Below are 26706 nucleotides of genomic sequence, written 5' to 3' on the forward strand. Positions count from 1 at the left end.
AGAGTGAAGGTTGAATATCTAGCATTGTTTCCCTTACCTTTGGCCGTTTAGCCAGTAGATCTTCTTCAGCCATCTGGTCACAGTGTCTTCAGTACATCTCACTAGAAAGCTGTTTTAAAAAAGTATGGAGTTTCCATAAATGTTACCTAATTAAATGGCAGATTCTCGATAGATTAAAAAAGGGGGAAATAACGTCTACCATTTTTTCAATTAGGTCAATCGCACAAGGAAATCTTCAAAAGTGGAGGTCGGATAAACGCCCGTTTTTCTTACTTTGTCCAAAAGTGACCTCCAATCTGTCCACAATTTTTGCTCTGCAAAAAGTATGAAATCAATATTTCAACTGAGACACGTTTTCCCAACGCCACCTGGCTGCATGTATCCAATGCCAGTCGTGTAAATCTGACAGGGGCGGAGCCGGCAACACATGGTTAAAACTGGAGGTCGAATTTAATAATAATAATAACAATAACAAATAATAATAATAAAAGTTAATTCTTTTATAGTGCATTTCATAACTGAAAGAAATACCAACGCGCTTTACAAAAACCAAAATGCAAAGAGCAACAAATTAACAATAAATAAACTACTAATAGGCAAACGAAAGGATTAACTGAACAATAGGCAATGGAAAACAAATGGAACTTTAGCAGATCTTTGAATTGTTCTATGCTCTGTGGAGAGCGAATGTAGCTGGGAAGAGAGTTCCAAAGTTAGGGGGGGGGGGGGGCAGCACTGGAGAAAGTCCGGTCAAGTTTTCACTTACCTTTAGTCGTTCAGCAAATAGATCTTCATCAGCCATCTAGTGGTCACAGTCTTTAAATCCTAAGACGCCCAAAGCATAAACCAGTTCCATCAATGACTCTTGAAGCTTGGCATTGACGGTAGCTTGCTGCTCGCTGCAGGGTCTGCCTGAAGCCATTCCTTGTCTTGGTCTGTTAGCACCTGCCTCAGTCCGCACCTGTTTCTGACTGGAGAAAACAATTCATATAGCAATTTAGCGAATATTGTATGTATGCATGCATGTCAGTATAACCACAGAAGGGGGGGTAGTTGGGGGTGGGGTAGAGTTACAGTTGTGGGAGGTTTCGGGGGGGGGGGGGGTGGCTCCACGATGGGATACACCAATGATTTTAGCGCACCAACGAAGACCTAGGTGACAAAATGACAAGTCAGGTTACTATCAGTGGAGTGGAAGAGGGATTGTGAGTGGGGGGGGGGGTGTCACGTGCCCCTATGCTGGTGTCTCCCCAAGCCCTCTCCATCAAAATGTTGTTGAGAACATGGTAAAATAAACACTTTGGGGCAAGTTGTGGCTTGACTAAGGGTCAACCCCCGCCCCCGGCACGGCCCCGCCCCCGCCCCCGCCCCAACCACTGCCCTGAAAATCCTGAGAATCCTGTTCCTGAAAATCCAAAAAAAAAAAGTACATAAGGCTGTCTAATAAAAAAGTAATAATTTATTGAAGAGTTACCTCAACAGAATATCGGTTTTGCAACCCCAGTATTCGACTTTAGTCCTGAAGCTTTGAAAGCCTGTAGTTGGAAGTATAACTTAGTGAAAGTCGTTCTGAAACTGCAGTTATTGGTCAAAAAAGTTGGTTGTTGGTTGAACCAAAAATGCACCAGGTTAATAGTCTTCTTGTGCTTGGCCAAGCCTCAGTTAATTAGCAACGTCACAAAATGGTTCTAAAAGTGCAACAGATAGTGCCGGAATAGTTCTGATTGCACATCAAATTCGTCAGAAAATGCGACGTCCAAATTTCAAGCTACTAGAGCTAAGAGGTCCGCCATGCTGTTTTCCAGTCGTCTGTAAGTAAGTGACCCGGGGAAATGTGCAGGCATTGCAGTATACTCCACAATGAGCATTCTGGAAACAGAGCAAAACCACCTTATTTGCGGAACAGATCTTATAAGAGTGACTTCCAGAAGGAATGTACTGAATGAACTTGCTATTTAAATGTCTCAATGCACAAGTTCTTTCTTTATCAAAGAGAGAGAACAATAGTGGCAGGAATAGTTGACCTCTTGAGAACATCTCAAAATGCGTCTCCATTTAGCTCCCTTTGCTCTAGCTTGGAATTTGGACTTCGGGTTTTCTGAAAAATGTTCTGTTGGCCAAAATTGAGAAAATCTAATGCTCTTTATAGGAAATCTTTGGGTAGTAGGCCCCCGATTTTAATTTTTTAACTCTATATTTTATTAGTATTTTATACAAATCTACAAGCGTTTCAGCTCCAATTCTAAACAAATTAAGCACGGTATCCGGTCGATAAATAATGTACAAAAAGCAGCAGTGTAAAAGTTGGAAAAGTAGGCTCAACCCCCCCCCCCCGGCCCCTAGTTGATGTTAAACTATTTCTGTGACGTCACTATATTGTTGAAACTGTTGACTATTTTTACGAATCTAAACTTTCGTCTACACTTAAGTGTAGATTCGTAACATAATCTACAGCTGGGTGTTAGAATTATCGTGATTGAAGGAACTTATTACATCTTTGGAGTTTTCTCAAGCTTCAAGGAAGCTCGATCATTTTCTTGGTCAAGACGGTCACAACAAGGACTGGTACAAGTGTTATGCAACAAGTTTCCTTCTTTCACCATGGATTCTTTACAAACTTAAGTAAATAGTTCAACTTAAAAATTACTGCTTACATCCTTACGGACTGCGAGGGGAGAGAGGAGGATGGGTAACCCTGTTTCAGCCCCGTGTGTAGTTTGCAACGTGCCCCTACCTCAACACGTGTTTCTGATATTCTAATCATGAATAAACACATTAATTATGCATTCATTTATTTATTTATTTCCCCATTTGTTTAGGTTCTTGTTTGGCTCTCATTAAATAAAATGAAAATGAAAGCAAGTAAAAGCAGTAAAGCCATAGCTGAGCTCATCCGCGCAACAATGATAGATATTTATTTTTTAATAGGGAGAGGTTGATGGTATAAAACATTGTGAGAAATGGCTCCCTCTGAAGTGTCATAGTTTTCGAGAAAGAAGTAATTTTCCACGAATTTGATTTCGAGACTTCAAGTTTAGAACTTGAGGTCTCGAAATACAACTAACTAAACGCACACAACTTCGTGTGACAAGGGTATTTTTTCTTTCATTATCATCTCGCAAGTTCGATGACCGATTGAGCTCAAATTTTCACAGGTTTGTTATTTTATGCATTTCTTGAGATACACCAATTGTGAAGGCTAGTCTTTGACAATTACCAATAGTGTCCACTGCCTTTAAACACTTCGCTGACAGAAGAAACATAAGTTGTCATTGATTTGTACTGCTTTAACATGTTTTAATTATTGCAGTACGAGGTCAATTTTCAATATTGATTTATTATAACTTGTATTTTTCTTTTTTTGTATTGGATGATAATGTCTTTTTAGGGGGTTTGGTTCGATTATTAACTTAATGGTTATGCCACTAAGATAAGGGGCCAGTTTCAAAGAGCTGCTTAAAGGCAGTGAACACTATTGGTAATTATACTTAATATAATTGTTAGCATACTTGGTAACGAGCAATGCTCCCTCGCCCTCCACCCATGCTTCATGTAGATCTCAAATCAACATTTTGGTGTATATTGCAAAATGTTGACTCGTGAATGAGGAAGTGATTTGTAATAATTCGTAATAATATGTCTTGGCATTAGTGTTACACAAAGTAGTTTGACTTGGCTACGTCGTTTCAGCCATCGTGCCATTCTTGAGGAAGTTTGGATCGTTTTCCCTTCTAGACAGTTTCGCAAAAAAAACAAATGACAACTAGATCCGTAATGGTCGGAAACTGAAGCATATTGTTTTGGTGTTTGTTCGCGATTAGAGTGCCAACACTCTCAGCTAAACTGGGCCCGAGCCATTTGTGTATACGTCATGTGATTTGAAACCAGGGCCCAATGTCATAGAGCTGCTAAGCACAAAAACTTGCTGAGCATGAAATGTCTTCCTTGTTAAAAACAGGATTACCAACCAAATTTCCATTTGTTGCATATTGCTTGTTGCTGGTATTCAGCTGCTGTTTGCTCATCCTGAAAATCACGTGGAAATTTGGTTGGTAGGCTAATCCTGTTTTTATCGAGGCAAACATTTCATGCTAAGCAAATTTGTGTGCTTAGCAGCTCTATAACACTGTCCCAGATCTCACCGAAATATTAAAATATATATAAACATAAAATAAAGAATTATGGCCAGTGGACACTATTGGTAATTACTCAAAATAATTATTAGCATAAAACCTTACTTGGTAACGAGTAATGGGAAGAGGTTGATAGTGCAAGACATTATGAAAAACGGCTCCCTTTGAAGTGACATAGTTTTTGAAAAAGAAGTCTTTTCCACGAATTTGATTTCGAGACCTCAGATTTAGACTTTGAGGGCTCAAAATCAAGCACCTGAAATTGCACTACTTTGACAAGGGTGTTTTTTCTTACATATTTAGCTCACAACTCCGATGACCAATCGAGCTCAAACTTTCACAGGTTTGTTATTTTATGCTTATGTTAAAAAACACCTACTGTGAAGACTGGTCATTGACAATTACCAATAGTGTCCAGTGTCCTTAATTTAAAAAATAAATAAAATAGAATGTTGATGATAATAGCGTCTCAAAAATTATCAAAGGTTTTTCAACTTTATTTCGAGGGACAGACACAGGGGGGGGGGGCATACGATTGTGGCTTGGAATTGTGGACATTTTTTTTAAATTTACTAAAACCATACGATGACTTCCTCCATTAGGATAAAACATGGCAACTGAATTCGAACTTCGTTTCCTTCCTCGCTGAAACTGTTTACAAGTAGCTCAAATTTGGCAAACCAAGTCAACTTCCTTGTTATCTGTCTCAAGAATACTTGGCAGCCAAAAGCTGTATGTGTTACACAGTCTGGCCCTATAAAAGCAATAAAGCAATAGGCACACTGTGCGTTATACGACTGGGGTTTGAGAGGGCACATTTTGTTCGATTACATTTAATTTACATTTACAAATTGTCGTATACTGTATGCGACTATCCACCCGTGTGTACATGTTAATGGAATGAAGGCTGGAACCCAAACAACCCTTTAGGCTCTTGAAAAATTTCCGCCACAAAAATGCAAACTATGCGACAAAGTATGCGAAACGGTATGGGATAAAATGTTCGACATCACAAATATTTGCAAAGATATTTGCAACATCGCAAATATCTGCAAAGATATTTACGACATCGCAAATATTGCGACATCGCAAATATTTGCAAAGATATTTGCGATGTGCGATGTCCCTTCAGGGCCACCATAGTTTAGGGGGGAAAAAAAACAGTTTGTAATTTTTGTTTTACTTAAGCAAGCAACTATTGTAGGAAAATCCAACTGTGCTGCGACAAGATATGGGGGCCTTAGTTATTCGAACTTATTGAAACAATAAGTGAAGACTTCCTACAAGGGTATATTAATGTAGAAACTGAATAAAATACGTTTCCTTCCTCGTAAAACTGTTTACATTTGGAGTTTGGCACATCAACTCCACTTCCTTGTCATCTTTTTTCTAAAAACCTTGGCAGCCAATGAATATCTTTATTTGTTTTTACACAGTCAAGGGCTACATAAAAGCAATGATCGTACTGGGCATTACACGATTGTGGTTTGAATGTACTATGGGGGACAGTCGTGTCCCAATGAATTTATACAGCGACTGTGCGTCTTCATAGAGTCGAGAATAATGGCACCCTCACCAATGACCATCCTCTTGCTGGCAGTATGTTTGCTGGTCACTGCATCAAATGCTCAAGACGGTAAGTTGTTTCTACTCCTGATTATAGTGAGGCGGCATAACACAAAATTTAATAACAATCGTGCATTTTGTGATAAAAGCAAGGGATTTGGGATATAGGTCAATTTACAATATGGTACGAAAATATTTGGATATTGGGCCATTTCAATTTCTGCCCATAGTGACTTTGGCGGCCATTTTAAAAAATGGCCGCCAAATGCCACTTTTATCTCTATTTTTAATGCAAAACCTACTTAAATGTGAGCTTCTTTGAAGGAGGGGTCAATTAGGCAGCCATCTTTCAAAATGGCCGCCAAAAGCCACTTTTGTCTCTATTATTATTATGCAAATCTTCTTAAGGTGAGCTTCTATGAGGCTACGATACTGGTCTGCAAAGGTGTTGGCAAATATTAATAAGTGACTGCGCACTTTGTATGGTAGAGGAGTCATTTTGGCGGCCTTTTTTTCAATATGGCCGCCAAAATGGCCGCCAAAAGCCATTTTTGTCACTATATTATTATGCAAAATCTTCTTAAATGTGAGCTTCTATGCGGCTACAAAATTGTTTAACTGGTCTGCAAAGGTGTTGGCAACTATTAATAGGTGACGACGTACCTTCTTTAAATAGAGGGGTAAATTTGGCAACCATTTTTCAAAATGGCCGCCAAAAGCCACTTTTGTCTCTATAGTATTGTGCAAAATCTTTTTAAATGTGAGCTTCTACGAGGCTACAACACTGGTCTGCAAAGGTGTTGGCAACTATTAATAATTGACTGCGCACTTTGTACGGATAGAGGAGTCATTTTGGCGACCAATTTTCAAAGTGGCCGCCAATATGGCCGCCAAAAGCCAATGTTGTCTCTATATCATTATGCAAAATCTTCTTGAAAGTGAGCTTCTATGCGGCTTCGAAACTATTTAACAGGTCTGCAAAGTTGTTGGCAACTATCAATAAGTAACTACACACTTTATACAAGCAGATAGAGGTGTCCAGCAGTTAGTTCCATGTCATTTGACACAGAGCTCTGCCACGTCTTACTGGTCGGCAAAACTGAAGTGGGCCCACCCTCAATTATTCTGATACACCTCATGACCCAGTTTGCATCTTCCTATCTCTCCAAACGGCCAAATCACCTCAGCCTGTGCCTCCCCAATACGATGCTGATCCCGATGCTGACTCTCCTCCTCAGTTCCTCACTTGACAGCCTGTCAGCCAGAGACGCCCCACACATCCACCTGATAATTCTCACCTCTGCTCGTTCCATCTGCTGGATGTGCCCCACCCCCGTGGGCCATGTTTCGCAGCCGTACACCATGAAGCTTCAGTCACAGGTCGTGTATTACCTGGCCCATCATCTTCAGGGGCTGCGCCGTTGGTGTCAAATTTGTTTTCCATCCACTCCTCATGCGTGATGTTAATGCTGCACCCAGCATGTCACTCAGTTAGCTCATACATGTCACCGCAGACCTCTGGACCCGCTTCTCTCTTCCTCACGCTGTGAACTATCACCCCGACATCTCTTACAGGAGAACGTGACGCTGGCAGCATGAAGACTACCATCACGCCACCCTTCCCACACACACCACAAGGCCATACACCAGAGCTTGTCATTGACCCATCCCTGACTTGACTAACCCTCACCTTGGTCTTCCTAGCACTGATCTTCAGACCCATGCTACAATCGTCATTATTGACACCGTTCGCACCAGTCACATCCTGCCGCTCCTTGCCATCTGCTTGGCAATCTTAAAGAAGTGCATTATATCCTCACCACTCTGTAGATCCGCTGCAAACTCCCTTCTCTTGGCATCGTGTGCCATCCACACCTGTCTCTGTGATATCGGCTTTGCCTCGAGAATGGAGCACTGACCTCCTAGTAAGAGATTGCAGACCATGTTCAGAGTGTGCAACATGCTAAGAAAATGGTTAAGAACAGTTCCAAGGTTTCATCAGAGAATGTCTCATGGAAAGGTCAAACCTTCAACGATGTGATCCATCCAGATAAGCTGAAGCTGTTTACACGCTCTACTAAACCAACCACCATGAACGGAAAGCAGCAGATAACTTCACTAAAATCTGACCTGGCACTCTTCTCACTCAGTTGCTCTATATTGACTGTCAGAATAGATACGGAAACCTGGAAGAATTTTGTTGACACGAGAACCAAGCATTTCCCCAGCACTCTATGGTGGCAGAAACCTGTATCTATGTACCAAAAGTGATCTTCTTGTGTGCTTGGAACAATTTAGTGAGGAACACTCTGAGGCTCCTATGACTAGCAACGTAGTTCTTGATGGATCAGTTATCATACTGATGATAAGGCCTGCTGCAGCTATTAAGGACTTTGAGAAATATACAAACAATACCTTCATTCCAAACATTTACCTCACAGTTTCATAAAGCGTCACGTGTCGATCTGGTATCGCACATATTGACAATTTCCTGATAGGTACAGCTAGAGCAAAGCGTGAGAAGGGCATACGCAGATGTGCAGTTGCAGAAACTGCCATATACCAAGAATTTGCAAGAACGTCTTCGTGTAGACAGCATCAAGACAGAGCTCTTTAGATTCCTGTCTCATGCTTCTCAATCCAGCACTTCCTTTCACCAGATGGGGCTTGACCGAGACAGATGATGGTCTGTTTGAACCGTATTGGAAAACACTACCAGATGCCTCTCAAGCCTGCTATGAATTGATTCGTAAGATGTACCTGCAACACAAGGTTGTGTGGAGAAAAGTGCACATGCATCATATCTGCATTTGAATGCACAGACGTGTGTGTGGAATGTGAAGGGGCCTTGCTGACAAGTTGATTTGAACTGACCACACCTGGAGATCGTAGCTTCAATATTTCCATCATGGTTGTGAGCCCCTATGGCCGAATAAAAGTACAGCAATCCCGGCATCGAAATTTTTTAGTTGATAATGACTAGTGAACCATTTTTTAGGTTCTTGAGAAACAATCATAATATTATTGTACTGATCTTAACATAACTTATGAGTTAAAGGCGTGTTAATATTTAACAATTTTTGCAATTTTTAATTTAATTGGATAAAAAGGATAGGTTTATCATTCTAGAGCTTTTTGCTGAGTTTTTTATTTTGCTGTGTTTTTATTATGTGAAAAAGACGATTGCAAAATGGAAGAATTTGATGACAAGTTGCTTAATACCCCCTTTAAGATGCAACATACTCCTTTAAAATGATTTTAACATTGCTTAAATTATTAAACAATCATTTCAGAAGATGTTAAGTACCTTTTAATGACATTAGTAAATGGTGGTGTTGATTTGTATGCAAACATGTCCCTAAAACGGGTATTTGGCGGTCTTTTGTGGGTGAAAAGTGGCCAAATGCCCCTTTAAGGTGCAAAATGCCCCTTTAATATGCTTTTAACGTTGCTTAAATTATTACACAATCATTTCAGAAGATGATAAGTGCCTATTAATGACATTTGTAAATTCTGGTGTTGATTTCTAAGCCAATATGCCCATAAAACAGTAGTATTTGGCGGCCATTTTCAAAATGGCCGCCACGGCCCCTAGAGACGGAATTTGCGATGGCCCAATATCCAGTTTTGTTCAGAATACTATTCTCTACATCTGTGCCAAATTTGATGCTTTTATCACAAAATGCACGATAGGTTAGCTATGCCGCCCCACTATTAAGACTTTCTCCAATACCTTATATTATTCGGATTATCAAACATGTACGCAGTGGTCATTTAAATTCAAATCCAGGCCGTTTGGTTATTTATAAAGTGTTTAGACTTTGTCTGATGCTGGTATTTACGGGCCGTTCTTGTCTTCCTTACTTTTTGCTAAGAGGCGTAACCAACACCGATCGGGATTAAACAATTCCCTTTTTATTTCCTGGTGAAGGTGACCAATAGGTTCATTCAATATGCATTGCTATAAGCAGTCCATTGGGATCGATTGTTTGGTCTGATTTCTTTATGTAAAAAAAAGTGTTTTCCCATCTCAGTTGGAGATATCGAGGTGAACAAGAATTATTGTCATTTCACCATCAGAGTCACACGTTTGTGTTTGGCTTCCTAATACTACTGACAGTTTGTTTACTTTTTTCTTTATCTGAATTTCTTGCACTTCAATTTTAATATTGTGCAGTTTTTAAAGGCAGTTGACACTATTGGTAAATATCAAAGACTAGCCTTCACAGTTGGTGTATCTCAACATATGCATATATTAACAAACCTGTGAAAATTTGAGGTCAATTGGTCATCGAACTTGCGAGATAATCATTAAAGGAAAAAACACCCTTGTAACACGAAGTTGTGTGCGTTTAGATGGTTGATTTCGAGACCTCAAGTTCTAAAACTGAGGTCTCGAAATTAAATTCGTGGAAAATTACTTCTTTTTCGAAAACTATGGCACTTCAGAGGCTGCCGTTTCTCACAATGCTTTATACCACCAACCTCTCCCCATTGCTCCCCACCAATAAAGGTTTTATTCGAATAATTATTTTGAGTAATTATCAATAGTGTCCACTGCCTTTCTGTATAACTAGCGGGATGCCGCGCTTCGCGCGGCACCCCGCTAGACGATGAAGCTCCTTTACACAAATGTTTTCAAATATAATGTTGGTGAGGCTGTTATACGCCTCTCTTAATATTTATGCATGACGTCATAATTCTACCCTAAAATGATCGGCTATGGCGCACGTCCGCCACTACTTATTTGCAGTGGCTGCGCCCATAGCTGTTTTGGGTTGACGTATACCTTATGGGGCATCATACAAATTAAGATAGGCGTATTCGGAGGGACAGAGGTTATACTCACTTTGTATAGTTGGATTGGGAATTGTATTTAAAATGAATGAGGATCTTAAGCTCCAAAGATTCATAACAATTATAAGATTCTATACTTTTATTGTTTGGATTGTTTTTTCTTTGAGTCTTTATTTGTTTTTTTCTCTCTTTTTTTGTGTCTCAATTTCGTTATATATATGTGTTTTGCCATTTGTTTCTTTTTGTCCATGCCCTTTAAACTTCTTTTAAGTGAAATTATTTCGACTCGTTTGTTTGTTGATGTTTTGGTGTATAGTTTGGAAATTCCCCATGAGGGAGCGAATTAATGATATAATGTATGTTTCTTGGTATCAATGTTGAAGTTTAGTTGTGGATGTAGTGTTGTAGGCACATTATTATTATTATTTTTTTTTTTGGTCTCTTCATTTCGTTCTTTTTGTAAACTGTTGATTAGTGTACGAAAAATGGTAGTGTTAGGGGTGTAATTGGTTGTCACAAGATAGTTGTTCATTTGTGTAATTACCTTTTTGGGTATTATTATGCTAAAGATTGAAATATGAAGTACATTATAATATAAAGGATATAAACATAAAGAGGCGTATGAGATCATGTCAATCTATCCTGGATGAATACAAAGTAAATTTATTATCCGCATAAATATGGATTATTTTTTCCCCGACTTTTGAGCATAGTTTTAATTCAATCGGCTCTGTTATTGCTATTGTAGTAATTTTGTTAACTCTACTGCACAAGTATTTCCCCGCTAAGCCGAATGTAATAGTATTACCTAATCGACTAAAATATAACGCACTGCTATATACACACTTATTGTATTGTACTGAGCGCATATAATTCACGTGCTCGCGCATAATAGTAAAGTGTCTCCACATTGCATACCAATCAGGAGGTCTTTGTCAAAGAGCAAATCAGACAAAAACATTTTTATAACCTGATGAATTTGGCATTAGTGGTATTTTGGTTCCCTTCTCAACAAATCAGGTACCTCCACAAACAAATCCATAGTCACCGTCAATACCCGGGCCGAGCTATACTCGACCAATGGCTCGTAAGAGGCTGGTATAATATAATATCCTCCTCAACAATAATCATCGGTACTAAATAGCAGAGGAGATATCCGACTAAAAAGGCTTGAATAGCCTCAGCCAATATCAGAGTTTATCCGACTGGAAAAGGAAGAAAGTAAACAGCTTTGCTTTGTTGAATTATTTGTTGCTTTGTTTCCAATAACGCTACGATTTGGACCCTTTGCTTATTGATAGCGATTTATTGAGCGTCACGTCCCACGATACATAGCGTTGTTGTAGCACTAAATAAAGCGAGTTTTCGGAACATGCTGTGTGCCACAACTCTATCTACTTTTTTTTAACCACCGCTTTTTTTCGGGGGGGGGGGGGGTAAGAGCGGATTTACTGGAAGTACGAGGTCGCAACCCACTTTCAACTTAAAGTGATCCCACGGCGACCTCCTTCACCAAGCAACAGGTGGCCTGTCTCCACCACTCATACACTGACCAGAGGCTGGGCTCGATTTCACATGCTTTACGCAGCACGGTGACTTACTTCATTCAATGCCGATTTGTTTCGGTTTTGTCCTGGCACCAAGCCTCTTCGACCCTGCGCGGCAATGAATGAACCGATCCGGAGAACCATGCTTAGGCCGTGTCCGAAACGACGACTTCGGCTACAGTTACGTCTAGATCAGCGCGTCTACCAGTGTTGGAGAATAGCAGACGCGCGCGATCTAGCCGTAGCTGTAGCCGAAGTCGCCGTTTCGGACACGGCCTTAGTACAACACGAAAGTAACCCGACCAAAAAGGGCGGATCAAATGGCGGGTGGGCGGGCAAGGGGCAATGAGTGAACCAATCAGGAGAACCATCTGCGGAACACTGTCCAATGAGTCGCCTGTCAGAAAGATTTCTAGGAAGTCTGGTAACAACATCGACCAGTGGTTGACACACGGTCGCCGCCCAAACTTCCTCCAATCAGATGACTCGTAAGTGGGAGTTTGGGTCAGGGTTTTGTAGACTTGCAACCCGACGTCTGAAACCACACAAACGTGTTGAATTACACACACACAACCGTGTTGATTTCCACAAGGATGCCATGCCACTGGACCTTCTAATTTCCACAAGGATGCCATGCCACTGGACCTTCTAATTTCAATCCAAGATGGCGCAGGTTACGCTTTAAATAGTATAGAATGTTTATTATTTTAAGGCGTGGCAGCCTCCCGCTATGTAACATACGCTTAGAGTACCAATATTTATATCCACCCAATCCAATCCAAGATATAATATTATTTTTTTTATTTTACTCTCAAATAATTGTTTACATCAAAGTGATTGTCTTTACATGTCCAGCTATTGTCTATTTGAGTAAATTACTTGCCTAAAACTGACGGCAAACGACTGCTGCCGCAACATTTCTCATAATAGTAAACCCCATTTCTATATCAGGTACAATATTAATTAAAACAAAAAAATCATTGGAAATAGAGGATTTTGGCTTTCGTGGCATAACATCCATTTACGTAAATGAATATGAATGTGATCTTGTGGTAACGTTTCGATCGCACAAAATGAAAGAACAAGTAACAACAAACGTACACAAAATGCTGTCACAATGTTCGCCCTCTGTCGACCAATGTGTTTTTTCCTTCTTCAGATATCCTGTTTCCATTTGGAGTGGGAGATTCATCTCTCCCAAGACATGACGACGTTTATTCTGAGATTCAAGTTCCGATGCCGTTTCCTTTCTTTGGTCAAAATTTCACCAGCGTCTTTGTGAGTTCTAGCTTTTTTCGATTACATGTATAATAGTTATGACAAAACTAGTATCCCGTAACCAAATGCATCGTAGATGGAAGTTGTACTTGTGGTTTGTGAAAATATCGCAAGCACAGTTGACCAATACGCTGTCCATGCCAACCAAGGCGGTTTTTTATCAAGAAAGGTCTATAGTAGTTTAACCGACATGGCCCTCTTTTTGAGTATTGTAACCCCGATACCTTCCAGGTAAAAGAGTAATGACGTCAACAATTTCAACCGCTTTCAATGGCGCCCTCTCGTGACAAATTAAACGTTACCTTTTTTGCTGGTGCGAGGTTTAAACTTAAAGGCACTATACACTATTGGTAATTACTCAAAATAATTGTTAGCAGAAAAACTTACTTGGTAACAAGCATTGGAGAAACATTATGAGAACTTGCTCCCTGAGCTGAGTTAACATAGTTTTCGAGGAAAAAAAAGTAATTTTCCACTAATACTTGAATTTGATTTCGAGACCTCAAAATTAGATTTTGAGGTCTCGAAGTCAGGTATAAAGCACACAACTTCGTGTGACAAGGGTGTTTTTTCTTCTATAACTTCAACGACCAATATTGAGTTCAAATTTTCACAGGTTTGTTACTTTGTGCATATTATGTTGAGATACACCAAGTGAGAAGACTGGTTTTTGACAATACCAAAGGTGTCCAGTGTCTTTAACACACAATTATTATAAATCTTAATGTCTAGATAAGAATAATTGATGACGTCTTATTTCTTGCATAGACATGTTTACCAAAACGTTCTTATAATAAATCATTTGACCAACTCTGTAGCATCTACACAACGAAAACGTTCTTTTTGTATATTTGTTATTGCAGATCAGCTCAAATGGTTTAGTTTCGTTTGGACAAGGCTTCACAGACTACACACCTCGGGAGTTTCCGCTTACAATTCCAATTCTAGCGGTTTTTTGGACCGACTTGTATGATAGTGGGGATGTGAAGTACCGTTCGCTTCATCGCAACTCTTCTACTGAAGACGTTTACGACCAAGCAGACGATGTTGTTCGTCAGGCGTTCGGTAACCAGTTAAATTTCAGAGCTTCGTGGATGTTGATAGCAACCTGGGTGAATGTTTCAAGTTATAGGGCCCCCTCGACCAGAGTGAGTAATGTATCGAGCTTATTCACTAAGACATCACCGGAATAGCTGACTGCCCCGTTATAGGTTTACATCCAATATGGCGACGTGAAGACGTAATTGCGTACCATTGATCTCTTTATACTGAGATCATAAGAGTCAGTTCAGGTAAATAATTGACATAGTTGCTCACGGTCCAAAAATGATTTTTTTTTTATACTTTGTGGGTGGAAGGGCCTTGGGGTGCAAGTTAACAAAATTGCATTTTCAATTCTATATATAGCCCGTTGTCATTTTGTTTTTTGGCCATTTTAGGCCGATTTGGGCGTCTGAAAAACTGGTTTTTAGCTCATATTTACAACTCCACCCAACCAAAATGCAACATTATTTCAAAAATTTTTTTAAATCACTACCAAGTATCATCCTTGGCCTTCCTTGAGAAAAAAAAATTATTGCTTTAAATATCACCCTTGTGCTATTTTTGCATCATGCCTTACAGTATGTTTTTAGAACTTGCAAAATCGACATTTTTACCCTATTTTTGGACCCCAAAATGTCAACTTGCCAAGGGTCTCAGAAAATTTTCCTTTCGGCTGTGATTAGGGCCAACATTGGTCTTTCCATATCTGGTGTCAAAAACTTGGGCAATTGTATCCTGTTGTGACAGTACTGCCTCAAAACTAGACTTTTTTCCCCAAAACGTGAAAAATGCCTTTTTAAGGGTCTTTTCACATAATATCGACATACGTGTCCACGGTAAAAAAAAAAAGGAATATTTTTCTTATACTTTGTGGATAGTAGGGACTTGGCGTCCAAATAAACAACATTTACATTTCAAATCATAATATAACACGTTGCCATGGTAACAGTTCATTTGTGTTTAGGCCGATATTGGGGTATGAAAAACTGTTTTTTTAGTTATTTACAACTCCACCCCACCAAAAAACAAAAATATTTCATAAAACCTTTTACATCACTACAAAGTATCATCCTTGGCTTTACTTGAGACAAAAACATATTGCTATAAATTTCACCCTTGTGCTGTTTTAAGAACGTGCATTAGAGTATGTTTTTAGAACTTGCAAAATCAACACTTTTACCATATTTTTTGCCCTCAAAATTTCATTTTTTCAGGGGTCTCAGAATATTTTCCTTTCGGTTTTGATCAGGGTCAAAATTTGTCTTTTTATTTCTGGTAAGAAAAACTCGGGCAATTGTATCCTGATGTAACAGAACTGTCTCAAAAATAGACCCTCTTCCCCGAAAACATAGAGAAATGCATTTTGAAATATTTGCTTTATTTTGAATTTTTAACATTAAGAAGTTAGTAATAATTCCATCAATCTGGCAGCTTTTCATAAGCACTCTGTAGGCTTAGTGCATTACCAAACATTGATCAGGACTTGTTGATGACCTAAATCTTATAATTTGCCCCGCCCCGGCCCCACCCCGGCCCCGGCCCAATCATATTTCTTGACATTGCATAAAATAAAAAAAAGTTCTGGAACAGCGCCTCTTTTTTGAAAGTCACATTTTTTAATTCCCCTTGCACATTAAGAAAGTTTGTACTGTCTTAATGTTTTATTGGTTCTCAGAATATTTCCCTTTTTGTTGTGATTGGGCTATCATTATGGTTTGCATGTCTGCTGGGGAGAAACACTTTGGTTTATTGTATCCTGAAACATGGTAATTTTTCCAAAAACAAAAAAAATGCATTTTGAAGTTATCCCTTAGTTTGAATTGATAAAAAACAAAAACGAGCATGCTTGTTAAATAAGTATTGCACTGTTTCCATGCTCTTTAAGTAACAAATAAAAAGTTTATAACCATGCTTTGCCACTGAGAGTTCTTGTTTTGTCATGACCACTTTACCTAGTTGTACAGGTATGATTCACATTGCAAGAAGAGAAGTAGTGCGATGAGCATTCTTTACTATTCTTGTCTATACATGGCCTTATAACAGTCTTCTTGGTCCCCTGCCCGCTTTCCATCCCTATCAGAACAAAGAGGCTCTAAAAATGAGCAAGTACTGTATCCAAAGTATCTAAATGGCCATTCACCTGCTTTGGCCTTCTGTAAGCAGTTCCCCCATCTATGGTGGGATTCCTTTCAATTGTACTGTTGCAAACAATAAAAGAGTTGGTTTATTTAACGTGATAAACAATTCAGCAGGTAATGTTTGACAATGTTTTTTGTTGATCGTCCTCAGAGACATATATAATAATTATGAATTAGTAAGATAGTGAATGGAAAAAATAATCAAACTAGCCTGAATAGACTTTTGTCACTGCAAATGCATCTTACTTATTTATGTTGAGCAGGTGCAAGTATTTACAACTTCTTTCAATGTTGTTTCATTAAAGGAACACGTTGCCTTGGATCGGTCGAGTTGGTCTTTGAAAAGCGTTTGTAAACGTTTATTACAAAATGCATATGATTAGAAAGACATTTTAAAAGTAGAATATAATGATCCACACAAGTATCACTCAAAAACATCTTTCTAACCATGCATTTTATAACAAACGGTTACAAACGCATTTCAAAGACCAACTTGACCGATCCCAGGCAACGTGTTCCTTTTAAATGATCTCTTACGCTCATCTTGCAAATCGTTAGTATCATTGTTTTTAATAAGATCTTGGCAAACTTTTCCAACACTTTTAAGCGGGCTTTTTAATTTCCTACATTTGTGTTGGACATGATTGGATGCTCCAAACCATCTGCCTCAAGCACAGAAACTATATGTTTATGATCTCTATCTCTATGAAAAGTTTTACATTTGGTAGCAGGCAGGGACCAAGGAGAGTAGGCCCTGTATTAAAGACAACTTGTGAAGAATGCTCATCGCACTCTACTTGCAATGGGAATCATACCTGTACAATAGGTAAAGTAGCCAAATCAAGAACTCTCAGTGGCAAAGCATTGGTTATGGTTTGGTTGGATACCATTAAAAACTTTGTATTCATTACTCAAAGGGCATGGAAACAGTGCCAGATTTTTAACAAGCATGCATTATTTTTGGAAAAATTACTATACTTAGACATGAAAACACCAATAACAACCGAAAGGGAACACTTTCAAAAAAAGAGGCACTATTCACAAAACATTGTTTTATGCAATGTCAAGACATATGATTGGGGCTGGGCCGGGCAAATTGTAAAATTAAGGTCATCAACAGTTCCTGATCAATGTTGGGTAATCCACTAGTGCTTAGGAAAAGCTGCAAGATTGATAGAATTATTACTTTTTAATGTTAGAAATTCAATATGAAGAAAAAACAATTCAAAATGCATTTTTCTGTTTGGGGAAAAAAGTCTATTTTTGAGACAGTACTGTTAACATCAGGATACACTTGCCCAAGTTTTTCTTACCAGAAATAAAAAAGACAAATTTTGGCCCTGATCAAAACCGAAAGGAAAATATTCTGAGACCCCTGAAAAAATGAAATTTTGAGGGCAAAAAATATGGTAAAAATGTTGATTTTGCAAGTTCTAAAAACATACTCTAATGCACGTTCTAAAAATAGCACAAGGGTGAAATTTATAGCAATATTTTTTGTCTCAAGTAAAGCCAAGGATGATACTTTGTAGTGATGTAAAAGGTTTTATGAAATGTTTTTGTTTTTTGGTGGGGTGGAGTTGTAAATATTTACTTAAAAAAAACAGTTTTTCATACCCCAAGATCGGCCTAAAGTGGCCTAAACACAAATGAACTGTTACCATGGCAACGTGTTATATTATGATTTGAAATGTAAATGTTGTTTATTTGGACGCCAAGTCCCTACCATCCACAAAGTATAAGAAAAATATTCCTTTTTTTTTACCGTGGACACGTATGTCGATATTATGTGAAAAGACCCTTTAAAAGGCATTTTTCACGTTTTGGGGAAAAAAGTCTAGTTTTGAGGCAGGACTGTCACAACAGGATACAATTGCCCAAGTTTTTGACACCAGATATGGAAAGACCAATGTTGGCCCTAATCACAGCCGAAAGGAAAATTTTCTGAGACCCTTGGCAAGTTGACATTTTGGGGTCCAAAAATAGGGTAAAAATGTCGATTTTGCAAGTTCTAAAAACATACTGTAATGCATGATGCAAAAATAGCACAAGGGTGATATTTAAAGCAATAATTTTTTTTTCTCAAGGAAGGCCAAGGATGATACTTTGTAGTGATTTAAAAGGTTTTTTGAAATAATGTTGCATTTTGGTTGGGTGGAGTTGTAAATATGAGCTAAAAACCAGTTTTTCAGACGCCCAAATCGGCCTAAAATGGCCAAAAAACAAAATGAGCCGTATTACCATGGCAACGGGCTATATATAGAATTGAAAATGCAATTTTGTTAACTTGCACCCCAAGGCCCTTCCACCCACAAAGTATAAAAAAAATCATTTTTTGACCGTGAGCAACTATGTCAATTATTTACCTGAACTGACTCAAAAGGACAATTTTAGCCGTTGTATATTTCAGCAATACAATACGTTCTTGCTACACATATCAAAATAGTAACGAACTGTAAGTCAGTACATTTTGTGTGCGCACACGTGGTTTTCGTTCAATTTGTTTGAAGGCTGTGGACACTATTGGTAATTACTCAACATAATTTTTATCATAAAACCTGTCTTGATTATGAGTAATGGGAGAGGTTGATAGTATAAAACATTGTGAGAAACGACTCCCTCTGAAGTGACGTAGTTTTCGAGAAGAAGTAATTTTCCACAAATTTGATTTCGAGACCTCAAGTTTAGAATTTGAGGTCTCGAAATCAAGCATCTGAAAGCACACAACTTCGTGTGAACAGGGTGTTTTTTTTTCTTTCATAGCTATCTCGCAACCCCGATGACCAATCAAGCTGAAAATTTCACAGGTTTGTTATTTTATGCAAATGTTGAGACACAACAAGTGAACAGACTGGTCTTTGACAATTACCAATAGTGTCCACTGTCTTTAATACCGTCAAAAGACATTCTTAAAACTGAAGTTGATACTTTGGAAAAGGCCTCCGTCTTTCATGAATGGTTTTGTAAAATGGGCGTGGCTTGTGATGAAACTAGAACGTCACACGTTGATCAACAAGAAATATATTTATCAGAACACTGCCATTTATCTCAGTTTCGTTTCAGTATTTTTCTAAACGTTATTACGTTATTTTCAGCACACGTTTCAAGCAGTTATAGTGACGGATGGCAGACGGGCTTATACCGTATTCAATTACAAGGAAATTGATTCAACAGTTAAGGAAACAAGTGCCAAGGTTAGATAAACCTTTTATTAAATAAATAACAAATTGATTTATTGATGCCAATAGTGCTTATTATTTTCACTTCCATGTTCCAAACTATTTGTCAAACTTACATACACACACACACACTATAAAAGTATATTTATTTGATTATCAGGTTGGTTACAATGCTGGTAATGGGGTAGCCTACTACGCTGTGCCGAAATCAATGACGGATCAGATTTACGACATCGAAGAGAGTACAAACATCGGCACTAGAGGGCGCTGGCTTTTTCGTTTAGACACAGAAGGTAAGACCTCCGAAACAAATGAGGAAAAGTCTTTGCTCCACTTTTTTCAAACTTTCTAATGGGTCATAATTTATGTTTTTCTTTGTCGCCAGTTGTCGTTTGTCCGAACGATACTATTGTCGCATTCAATGGGGGAATGCCAGATAAAGCTGTCATTTGGTCACCGCTGCCATCAGCCATTGACTCTGCGGGAGGTGTCATTGATCCAGCAAGTATCGTTTGTGAAGACCAAGACGGTAATCTTGCGATGTCTGGTGACATATTTCCAGCAGGGAAAACGAGTATCACATGTACTACTGATATTAATGATACTGTACCGTACCAGGGATTTTGCCAGTTTACGATCACGTTACCAGGTAGGTGTTTTAATATTATACAAATAACATTTTGTCCCTCATGTGTTCAAGTTAGGACAAGTCTCTTAGTCTTAGTCCCCAGTAACCACTCTGGTTTTTGTTTCACGGTGTCTCAGACAAACTACGTAAGACAATGCTTTACAATGAGACAGGGTTTCATATAATTCAAATCTGGTGCACACAGGAGAAGCATACAGAGAGCAAGGACCGGTGAAGTACCACTCAAACCGAACCTTATGCATTGACGTCATCCAGCGGCCCTCACAGAGGAAAAGCGGTGAGAAACAATCGAAACGCACAGATTTGTACGCGCGGCGCACATTGGCCAATGAACAACCTCCTTTTGATCTCTAGGTGAGGGCGCCCTACTGAAATGACGTCATGTGCATAAGGTCTATTATGGATATTGCCTTTCTGCTTGTGATGTGTTTTACAAAATAAAAGTATATGCAAAATTTACACTTTGTGTTCCCCACAGACATTGAGCCTCCGGTTGTGACGTGTCCGGACAACATTTATTCCAGGGCAAGTCAAGTAGTCAACTGGTCAACTATACCAACCGCAACCGATAATGTTGACGGTAACATCACCTCTATTACATGTAAAGATCATAACAACAACCCGGCTGTGTCAGGTTGGGTGTACAGAGTCGGGATTACTGAGGTGACATGTACAACAAAAGATTCTGCATCTAATCGAGGAATGTGTACATTTAACATCACAACTCTACCAGGTATTTGAGATAACAAAAATCAACCTTTAAAGGCAGTGGACACTGTTGGTAAATTACTCAAAATAATTATTATCATAAAACCTGACTTGGTGACGAGTAATGGGGAGAGGTTGATAGTATACAAATATTGACTGGTTTGAGTGCTATGGTTACAGCTATGACTCCCGAGGTGATCCCCGGAGCATTATATTTTCCCGTGGCGAAGCCGAGGGAAAATAGAACTCTCCGGGGATCACCGAGGGAGTCATAGTTTTAACCATTGAACGAGTAAAAACAGTCAATGGTTTGTTTTATAACACCCCAAGCATTTCTAAATACTGTACTATTAAGTTACAGACCTGAATGCTACAATCCACGGACGACGCGAATACAGATTGCGAAAACTTTTACTGTGCTGCATGTAGTGTCATGTAATCCGAAATGGTTACAGACTATTAATTTATCATCCTCGTACACGTAACGGACGTCTGGGTACTGCACGCCGTGTGATAGTCTTCGGACTAGCGCACGGCAAACCGATGCACTAATCACATTGTGAGAAACGACTCCCTCTGAAGTGACATAGTGTTCGAGAAAGAAGTAATTTTCCACGAATTTGATTTCGAGACTTCAAGTTTAGAATTTGAGGTCTCGAAATAAACCATCAAAACGCATAAAACTTCGACAAGGGTGTTTTTTCTTTCATTATTATCTCGCAACTTCGACGACCAATTGAGCTCAAATTTTCACAGGTCTGTTATTTTATGCATATGCTGAGATTCACCAAGTGAGAAGACTGGTCTTTGACCAATAGTGTCCAGTGTCTTTAATAAAGATCAAAAGTCATTTTAGATACTTTTTATTAAGAAATGACACTAAAAGACTTAAACTAGCCCGTTCTTTAGCTTAGCGAGTTTAATCCTGAGGAAGGAGACCGCCTTTATTTAGCTTTCGTTTCAGTGACTGATGCATTGCGTTTTGCATTTGTTTTAACATAGAACCTCTTACAATCAACTGTCCTACTGACGTCATCATCCCTGTGTTATCAACCACACCTGATGTATCTTATACATGGATCCCTCCAGTTTTCTCAGACAAGTCTGGTCAGTACTTGTTTCCGTCTTCCTTTTTGCTGAAATGTCAGAAAGTAAAATATAAAAACGAAGGTCTGGTCTGGAACGAAAGATAAGGCAATTTTCCCTAGTTGAATATCAAGTATGATTCCAGAGATGAGAACAACAGTCAAAAAGTAGAAGCAATTGTTTTTCATCTTAAAGTTCAAGAATTGTTCCAATGAAGACAGTTGACTTTAGTCTCATATTATTATCGGCATTTGTGAAATAAAAGTGAAGGTTGAGTGCATTGACTCAGTCTTCAAAGACAGAAAGGAGACTATGTGTAGTGGAAGAACTAACAACCGTTGTACCAACATGAAACTACAGTTAATGGATCTTCCTCTTGCATTTTGTTGTATTGTCTATGATACGATAATGTGATTGTTTTTATTTCTTCATGTTTTTTTACCAGTGACCCTTTCAGCTACTGTTGTTGGTCATTCTTTTTTAAGTTAACGAAACGTAACACCATTTAGATGTAAAGGTTTCATTCATCGATTTATCAACTCTTTTTTCTCCAAAACAGCTGATGTGCGGCTTGTTGGTGGAAGTGTCCCCTCTGAAGGTAGAGTTGAAGTATTCTATGATGGCAAATGGGGTACTGTATGTGAAGACTTCTGGGACATCAGAGACATGAACGTTGTGTGCAGACAACTTGGCTTTAGCGGAGCGTGGTATTCGTCATCATCATCATCATCCCTTGGTACGAAGCCCATGAAGGGACATGATACAGCCCTATAATTATGAGTCGTTGTGGCATATCAGTTTTGGACCAATGTTCTATCCTCTTAATTAATTAATTACAAAGACATAACTTACAACCCTTTGAAGCATCTCTGCTACTCCCCTGTGAGTGCTGAGCCCCCTCGCGCTCTGTTACGTAAAGTGACATTTCTCAGCTGGCTGAATTGATGCCATAGAGATACAACAAATCCGGAAAGTTTGCTTATTTCGCGGTTTTCTATGAAGTTTGAGGCGATTGGCGAGTTGCTCATCGCCTCCCCATATATAGAATTGAATCAAGTATTGGCCTTGCAGCATGATTTTTGTAAATATGAATTTTCTAATAATCATTATGATTTCGCCGTAAAACTACAGCCTGTTGGTGCATTTGTTGGCCTCAAAAGTAAATCATTCTGTGATGCATTTTGTATGTTTCGCCTATATAGCTCGATAAAGAGAGTCAGTGAATTTCAACTTGATGCAATTGTACGAGAAATAACAGTGAAAGCGATATTCCAGATTAGTCTGGTTCCCAGACCCAAAAATCTCCGACTAGGCTCTGTTTTAGGGTCCGTTATCACCCAAAATCACGTGACCAAAAAGGAGGAGTTTTCGAAGTTATCCGAAATGTTTCGAACGTGTTGTCGTCAACATTCGGACAGTATCGTTGATGTTCGGTACGGACTCGTAATGTCGGTCCTGTCGGCCGTAGATCCAGGAGTTTTTATGCCTGTTATTGCCAATGCAGGCGTTGTGCCCAAATAAAGCGTTTGCAAAGCGATGCGATCTGGTAAGTTTTGTCCTTTTTCTTCAAAAATATTTTTTCAAAGGTTTTTTGACTTGAGTGTTCATAAGACATTGATTGAGGATTAAGTTTCATGATTTTTAAAAGTGGTAAAAATGGGGCAAAATCTGGTGACTAGCTATCGAAATTATACGTGTTGAACCAGATTGTCATTAATTGACGTCAAAATAATCTCGTAACCCTCCTAACAAGAGACGTCAAGGAATCTTTAGTCAGGGGACCAGACTATATTCCAGATATGCATTTGGCAAACCAAGGACTCCGTACCAGCTGTATTATTTCGTTCCCTCGACACATTACTTTGTTCGAACGAACTCATTATATTACGTGTATGCAATATTATTTCGTTCTTAAAGTTGGTAAATTCTCTCTAAATACCTTTTTCGATCCCTCTAAGTAATATAATATTAAGAGTGACGTAATAATTGTCCGATGTTACGAAATACTTTTTCGAGAGACGAAATGCTATTTCGAGAGAAAACAAGTTGTTGTTGTCATTATTACTTATACTGTTTAGTTATATTTCACCAGAACCTTCAGACGTTTCGGACTTTGGAGATGAAGTAGGTCAAATACTCATGGACGATGTACAATGTGGTGGAAATGAAGAAAGATTGCAAGATTGTGCTTTCCGGGGCTGGGGTGTCCACAATTGTGACCATTCACAAGATGCTTCAGTGACGTGTGAGCCAGGTGGGTGCAACAGGCTGCTAGTCTCAAGTTTTAGGATCTTTAACGCATGTCGATTAGAAACCCCACAAGAAAACGCTTAAACAGTTGAGGTTGTTGCTACTTCTTAAGTTATGCACATTCAAACGTTAACACATAAGAGGACATGATACACAAGCTTGCACACGTTATTGACAAAATGAATCGAAGACAAAGAGAACAGTTCAACAAGAGAAACACGTGCAAAGTGGAGGGAAAACGACGGAGAGTTTGCCACATAATGAAAGGATACAGCATGCAATTTCGTATGTGGAAAAAGAAACAGAATATACGAGGGTGTGACAAAGAAACGTATAGAATTTCAATAAACACCATCTTTAAATTAATTTTGAGTTATCACATCGTGAGATCACGACTACGGCACTTCATCCATGGACCCCAATGCAGTCTGTTCAGATTCACATGACAGAGCATCCAGTCAGTACCATTTTTCTGACCTGCCCCAAAGTAAAAAAAAAGAAAAAAAGGGGGGGGGGCGGCTTATACGTTCGCAAAAGCATGCATTATGTAAAAAAAAAATAGGATTAATGTACCTTTGTAAACCAGAATAAGTAAATAGCCAAAATGTATCAGTTTTTATACCCCCTAAATTGAATCAGAAAAACGTTTCTGTCAGTACCATTTATCAGATGTGTAATCCTATTAGGGATTATTGTTCCTGCGTGGACATAATTCGCTCTAGATTTGTGGGCAGTTTCTCAAAATTTCTTTTGAATGAAAATTTTGACGTCTTAGGATTATCGTATACATCTACATTTATTTAGGATTAATGTAACAATTGCACGGTTCCAGTTGTCGACGAAAACCCATCATTTAAAAAACATTCATAAATACCTCAGACAGTTTCGCCATTCCTATTGGTGGAGAGCGCGTCACGTGGGTGTGTATGAACCTTTGTTTATGACCAGTAAAAAGTGTTGAAACATGGGCGTGACACGCTTATAAGACAGTTTCTTTATTCCTATTGGTCGAGAGTAACGGCTGAAACAGTTGTGCCACATCACGCGATACGCGCGACGCGCACAACATTCCCTTATAAGGAGTTGTTTACCCGAGGGCGGCGGAGGGCCTTACTATGTCATTACTGGAGGGGTGTTGTGTTAAAAGAAATCATTAAACAGTTACAGTTTTTGCATTTATTTTACTTTTTGACCAAAAGTGTTGATGTTTATTGACCGAAAAAAAGGTATTTATGAATGGAAATCAAAGCGTGTTGAATCGGTTTTCAACTAGTGGTTTAAACCCGTCGAGGCCTGGTTCTTGATAATTTACCTCGACTTCGTCTCGGTAAAGTTATCAAGCACCAGGCCTCGTTGGGTTTAAACCACTAGTTGAAAACCTCTTCACCACACATTGATTCCCTTATTTTAAACTATCATAATGTAGATACGGAAGGTAGTGGATTCATCACGACTACGGATTCTTACCCGAGGACCCATCCAGCCCATTCAGATTCAGACTCATCTAACCAGACTTCCGGAGTTTATGATCATTCTGTTGATGTGGTGTTTGGTTGCTTAGCAACCGTCTCCGATGAATGTCATCAAGATGGATACGGAACTTTCTCAGTTGGAGATACCAAGGTGATGTACAATGGAACAGACACGTCTGGGAATCACAACTTCTGTAACTTCACCGTCACAGTCACAGGTTTGTTGGATTGGAATTTGCCAATGTCAATCTCTATTGTTCATTCTTTCATGAGAATAACAGCTACTAAACCCACGTTCAACACAATTTCTGTACGAAGAATACTAAGAAGGATACGGAACTTTCTCAGTTGGAGATACCGAGGTTATTTACAACGGAATAGAAAAGTCTATGAATCGGAACTACTGCAGTTAAAATGTCAAGAACCTCGTTAAATACTTGAATTCATTTTGTGGCAAATGGTGAACATTCTTTGTTTTGTTTCTATTCATACAGAGGTCAGCCTAACATGTCCGGTGCTTGAGGTAGTACCAGCCAGTCCTGGTGAAAACTCATCCAGTGTGTTCTGGAATGATCCGGATGTAACCGGATGGGACGGGTCAAACTTCACCTCGACTGCCAAGTCCGGAGATTTATTTGTGATTGGGACACGCAATGTGACATACGACCAGTGGTTTGGGGTCAATAATCTTCAGTTGACATGTTCTTTTAACGTCAGTGTTGTTGGTAAGTAAAGCAATATCCAAGTTTTGATTAGTTTGTTTGTTTGTTTGAATGATCTTCCCGCTAAAGGGAACTCGGCAAACTCCCACAAGGGGATATAAACACTAAGCTGGCAACAGCCAATCTATCTCATACAA

The 26706-nt window shown here is 39.0% G+C and overlaps 1 protein-coding gene across 1 annotated transcript in view; it reads left to right on the forward strand.

The window, feature by feature from the left end:
* Positions 1-5605: 5605 nt before the first annotated feature.
* LOC139944023 (uncharacterized) overlaps positions 5606-26706 on the forward strand; it is a 32520-nt gene continuing 11419 nt past the window's right edge. The window contains exons 1-12 of the mRNA XM_071940960.1: positions 5606-5769; positions 13203-13321; positions 14185-14469; positions 19599-19697; positions 19843-19975; positions 20068-20331; positions 20810-21064; positions 22042-22146; positions 22685-22861; positions 24218-24379; positions 25802-26065; positions 26342-26572. Of these exons, the coding sequence (XP_071797061.1) occupies positions 5625-5769; positions 13203-13321; positions 14185-14469; positions 19599-19697; positions 19843-19975; positions 20068-20331; positions 20810-21064; positions 22042-22146; positions 22685-22861; positions 24218-24379; positions 25802-26065; positions 26342-26572 (2239 nt within the window). The 5' untranslated portion in view covers positions 5606-5624. The remainder of the gene's footprint in view (positions 5770-13202; positions 13322-14184; positions 14470-19598; positions 19698-19842; positions 19976-20067; positions 20332-20809; positions 21065-22041; positions 22147-22684; positions 22862-24217; positions 24380-25801; positions 26066-26341; positions 26573-26706) is intronic.

Source organism: Asterias amurensis, chromosome 11, assembly GCF_032118995.1.
Source record: "Asterias amurensis chromosome 11, ASM3211899v1".
NCBI classification, from domain to species: Eukaryota; Metazoa; Echinodermata; class Asteroidea; order Forcipulatida; family Asteriidae; genus Asterias; species Asterias amurensis.